We start from the raw sequence: 6,000 nt of genomic DNA, 5'->3' as shown, positions 1-6,000 counted from the left end.
GGGATTGGTAGGACATTATAACGCCCCCACGGCTGAAAGGGCGAGCATGTTTGATGGGATGGAGTTTCGAATCCGTGACCCTCATAATGCGAGTAAAGCTCCCTGACCACCTAGTTATGTCGAGCCGTGACATGAGAGGGGAGACAAAAGACAAACCTGATGTTCTATTTTTACACGCCTCTGTGTTTGAATTCCATATGGACAGATTTAGCGGAATATGAAAAAACAAACAAAAATCATCAGTAATTTATGTCGTTTTTATCACTAGTTGTAGGCCTATTGATGTTTAACATTGATCTGTTAGGTTATTTTATTTCCATTACTTTAATACTTGATATGTAGCATTTTACTTTGATAACACTTGTCATATGTGTTTATTTAAAATCTGTTTTTATTACTCATCTTCGTAAATATATAACGAACACAAATTATTATTAATCTGATTATGAAAACCTTGTATGATTTTTACAATGGCTAAGATTTGATTGTATATCACGTTTTTAAATTTAAAAAAAACGTAACGTAAATTACCCGCTTGAATATTTATTCTAGTAATTTTGTGTTATTGTTTTTTTATGTGCTACAAGCAAGTAAATGTGTAATGATGGTAAGTTCCTATTTTTGATTTACATAAACAACGATAATTTATTTTTGTGAAGCAATGGCTTTGTCATTTACAGAGTTACGTATAATATTATGCATGTGTAAAAGTTTTAAATGGTAGGAACATGTGAATTAAATAATAATATCCAAAGAATATGTATTAGTAACAGTAATATATAGTCGTTAGGCTTAACTCAAGCACGAATCGTAGGAAGTGCGAAGTTGTATTTGAGCTTACAATATAATAATGAACAGGCTACAGGTCAAACCTACAAATACAACACACATCTTTCTATTTATTTCAAAAACCACTGTGCATAATTTGTCACAGTTTTACACTGACAATATAATAGATGACCTGATAATGATTAGTGTCGAGTGAACCATATTTTCTTGTAGTCATTGTAAGTTGAAGTCTGTATCAAGCCAGATTTCATTTGAGAAATTAAAATGTTTTAAGTAAAATACCTTGAGAGTTTAAAATATTTACTATGCAACTAAATTAAGTAAATAACCAATCATACATTTCAAAGGAAAGAAAAATTTATGAAGGACTATTCTTATTGCTTGATTATTAGAGAGGTGGAGATCCCTTTGTGGGTATGGGATCACTACATATTTTAAATGATGGTGTAGTGGAGATACAAAATATTGAATGTATAAAAACATACTGTGAGGAAAATTTAAATTGTATACTCTGCTACACATTAAACTTGAAAAAAACCTTTGATAGAATCATCATGTTTTAACCCATTGTGTACAATTAAGATGGGTATTTATTTAGTCCATGGTTTCCAGTGTGGGTGTGATATTAGTCCAGTTCTTGTAAAAAGAGACACAAGTATTGTTGATGAAATATTAAGGTAGATTGTATTAAGCAAAATTACAGACTTGTTTGCACATTCAACTTTGAATAGCTTTTAGAAAATGATGCTTCTTTCCTCTTTTCATACAATAGAGATGAGAGTATAAAAGATCGCGCTGCAGACTAGTAATATCTTAGTTTTATGAGGAAGACTAGGTTTAATCGGAAAGCATCTGATAAAGATAATACATGTGTATGATACTTTGTATTAAAATTTATTACAGCTATCATCTTCATATCTGTATGTGAGTACTCATGCATGTAAATACACAATATACATGCCCATATATCCAAACTAAGTCTCTGTTTATTTTTCAGTTATTGATAGTTTCCATAAACTTGTTTGTTGGCTTTTATGTAAAACATTTTTAAGGATCAAATCTGGATCTTTTTTGTTTTTTCTTTAATGCTTGGCCTACTTTACTGTGTTCTGATAATAATCTAAACAAATGTGGTTGACCCATGTAGCAAACTAATTTCTTTTGCAGTAATTCTAATAATATTTGCCATTTAAAAAGTGTATTATATTAATGCAATAGCTATTTTTTGGTATTGCATTGCACATGTGCAATATAAGTTGTTTGAAAGTGTTTTCTTTATAATCTATTGTGTACATCATTGTTTAAGACTAAATTAACTGTTATACATAGAGTTCAGGTGGATTTATTGATCTTAGGTGAAAATATTTAACTATTTAATTATAACATCTTCCTAAGTTTTATAGTTAAGCTGTAAAAATCCTCAGATGGTAGCAAACATGGGGTTTTCAAAAATTTCTGTTTTATAATATGACATTGTTAAATGTTTTGTCAGTAGTTTCTTTTTTGATTACTAAAGTTCAGTATAAGTTAACCTAGTTCTGATATGTCATCATGTGAATAGTGTCATTTGGGAAATTTCACTCATCTTTACCAAACATTTTGGAAGTTTTTATCTAATTAATTATTGAGATAAAAATGAAATACAAAATATTTGGTGAATATAAATGTGCAACAACTGTCTAGTTAAATTTCTATGGCATTTTAAAAATTATTTTGGCTTTAGTTGCAGTTAATGTAGGTTGTGAGAGGCTTTTCTAGTGCATTGTGATGTTGATATTCATAGGATCTATAACTTCTGTCACCTGACAGCTATGAATCACGTGAACCACAGCAACCAGTCAATCACAACATGAGTCTCAGTTTCCAAGCATGTTTAAAAAAAAAATTCAACTAATTTGCATCTTAGATGCCTACACATTTATCATGTGTTTTAAATCTAATACACTGCCAAAATTACTTTTCCACCTAAGCAAGTCTACTCAAGTTCTGAGTGAATGATACTCTTCTCTTGTGGAGATTTTTCTCAAGCATTTTAATTTGTGAAAAGGCTACTGTGTTCTTTCAATCCATGTTTTCAAGGAGGTAGGTTGTGTCTTTAGTCTGCTCGAAGTTTCGTATTTTTTTAAATCTAAATATGTCTTAGATACTAAGCTTATAGTGGAATTCTGTGGTATCAGTGTAATTACTGTAATTATTTACGTTTTTTTCTTTTGTTATTCAACTGTGTATATAAAACCTAAAAAATTGTGTTTGATATCCTCCATGTGTGAAATTTTAAAAGATTTACCAACCTTTGTCCAGCAACAACCAAGTACAAAGGTGATAGCAAGAAGAGATAATTGTTTGCTTTAATTCTTGATTTATTGTTCTACATTTTAAGAAAAATAAGTTCAATAATTTATTTCTAAATAGTAAAATAGTAATAATCTATATACATGTATATAATGTATAATAATTGAAATGGGACAGTATATTGCAAAATACCAGTTCACTAAGACAGAGCCAAAACAGTGTAGACTAAAGATCAGTTTTATATTATTGGATATGTGACCTGAGTGCACATGCACTGCATCAATGCAAGTTATGTAATGCTAGCTAAGTGTGACTGGAAGGTCAATATAATAAAAAATAATAAAGATATATGTTCATATATAGATTTTGAGACTTAAGTTACTTAGACTTATTTTTATGTTATATGTAGCCATTCTTGCATGAAAAAAGCATAATATGTATTCATTCCTTAATTTTTTCTTGGTGGTTACAAGGTTGGTCAATTGACAGACACCACAGATACAGAATAGTAAATAACATAAAGTCTTACTGAGAACAAATATTTGAAATGTATTTAGGAGGTTTCAGAGATTACACAATTAATATTTGAGATTTTTGGGATGAAGAACAGTTTTTTTTTAATCACAACATGAAATCACTTTGCACTCAGACTAGTAATGAAACAAACTCTATTTTCACTAATGAATCTTTAGTAAAATATTTCATTAAAAAATCTGATTTTTTCATATACAAAATACTTATAATGTTTACTAAATCTTGTAAAAATACACCTGTTGTATCACAAGTTATAATGCAAATACTTAATGTGTGCAAATGTGTAGACAAACTCCTGCATGTTTTACTAAGCCTGTAGTGATAGGGTTAATGGTTATAAAATTAAAAAAGAAACAGATTCTGGAAACTATAATAGGGACGTACGGGAGCCATTTTGAGTTTATTTTAGAAAAGTCAGAATCACCCAAGGTTTGAGTGAAAACTGACCCTCACTTGTTCATTGTTGCTGTCGTAAGCAAAAGGTTTATTGTAATATGATATGTTGTTACATTAGCATTATGCACCCTTAAATTTACAGGAAAAGTTCTTAAAAGCTCATTCAGTAATGCTGTAAAATTTAAATCAGAACTGAAAAAATTATCATTTTGACCAAAAATGAATTTGAGTATTACTGATTCTCCTTTTCAGTAGTGTTTTCAACAGAATACACTGTAGCAGAATAAACTTGTGTGGTATATTTGAGTTATTACATAATGTTTAGTGAGGAACCTACTGAACTGAGTAATTTGTATTGATATGAAATAAAAGTAACTTTTATAGTAGTTAAATGAGAACTTGTCTACTGTAAAAGTTGCAACTGTTTTATTTTTGAATTATTTATCACTCTTCTTGCCAAATGGAAAAATATTCGTACTAAAAATAGGTAATTAGTAGTACTTGCTTATTGATGGCTCTATTAATTGGTTACATTACTAGAATTATTTCAAAGATGAGTTATTTTTTGAGGATAAATTAAGATCTTTACTTTGCTTTGAAAAAGTATGGGTAAAAGGTGATTTTATTGAAGCATATATAAGAATATCCATAAGACTGGTAGAAGAAAGACCTATCTTTTGGGGCAGGATTTTAAAGATGAGGACATGAAGTTAAGATTTGGAAAAGATAACCTAGGTTATACTTAAGATAGTCTTATTTTTCTGACATAGTGATTGGCTTATGAAATGAGTTGTTGTTGGCAATAGCATATGCCAGCATTTGACAAGAATTTAATAGGGTAAGTAATGATTTATTGAAAAATAACGGATGAGTTTGAATTTTTATATCTCTTGAGGGTGGGTTTTCAAGAACAGTTGAAGGCCTAAATGATCTCTTGTTGTGCATATTCTGTATTTTGTGTGTTGAATTTACATTAAACAGTTATCTTGACTAAAGCTGAGATATATAACTGATGTATTTAATTGCCTATAAGCATCAATTAGTTTCATGTAAAATAATTAATTAACAAAAGTATAACTAAAATCTTTTTTGTCACAAATACCGTCAACTGATTGAAACTAGTGTTTCTAATTATTCTGGCAGTTGGTTAAGAAAAATTTTGGTTAAATTGATTGTCATGAAAATTCAAAGGAAAAGTGCCTTGTGATTCAAAGGTGTTTGTTTTGATTACCATTGTCACCAAATTTGTTATCCTGTCTTTGTTATGGCAAAGTTGCTAAGGATATCTGTCACTGACTAGTTTTGCATTGCTGTCTAGGGTGAAGGCAGATGATTAGCTGCACTTGCTGCTACCTTTTTGACTACATAAAGTGTAGATGTTCTTCATTTTTTGTGTTGTTTCATTTTTCTGATTTATAATTATGTAACAGTATTCTTTAATATAAGCAGGTACTAATCTTGTTGAGAAATTAATAATAAAAACAGCCAGACATCCTTATACATGTAATATAAAAAAGAAGGATTAGCTGTCATATTGGATTATTGTCATGAAAATAACATGGCTGTAGTGTACAACAATCCAGTCAAGGCCTCAGCCAAAGATCGATTATTTCCAAGGTAGTATAAAAATATTAATGTGAATTAATCCTCAGTTGGTAGGGTGTGGTCAGAATGGGCCACATAAATTTCTGAAGTCAATATTCCAACTCAGTTTGTGCTGCTCTCTATCTGATATTTTCTGGATTGTGCTCTGTCCTCAATCAGTTCTTGAGTGTTGAGCATCAGAGCGGGTGTGCTGTTATAGTTCTGTTACTTAATTTTATAATAGTTTTTTTTTTATCATTTTTGGGCCATTGTGACCTTTTCATTTGAAATTTAAACATTGCCATGGTAAAATTTAGAACCTTGATTTTTTTTCCAGACACTAACAATGTATCTATACTTTATAGATTTGTTTTTGTCAAAGTTAGTATTTTTTAATGTACCTGT

At 29.9% G+C, this 6,000-nt stretch overlaps 1 protein-coding gene across 1 annotated transcript in view; it reads left to right on the top strand.

Annotated features, from left to right (window-relative positions):
• The first annotated feature begins 468 nt into the window (after positions 1–468).
• Positions 469–6,000, top strand: part of LOC143250785 (neuroguidin) — a 31,386-nt gene continuing 25,854 nt past the window's right edge. The window contains exon 1 of the mRNA XM_076501766.1: positions 469–607. Coding sequence (XP_076357881.1) covers positions 602–607 — 6 coding nt within the window. The 5' untranslated portion in view covers positions 469–601. The remainder of the gene's footprint in view (positions 608–6,000) is intronic.

This window comes from Tachypleus tridentatus, chromosome 5, assembly GCF_004210375.1.
Source record: "Tachypleus tridentatus isolate NWPU-2018 chromosome 5, ASM421037v1, whole genome shotgun sequence".
NCBI lineage: Eukaryota > Metazoa > Arthropoda > Merostomata > Xiphosura > Limulidae > Tachypleus > Tachypleus tridentatus.
The sequence above is the reverse complement of the archived record's forward strand: the minus strand, read 5'-3'. Positions and strand labels throughout refer to the sequence as shown.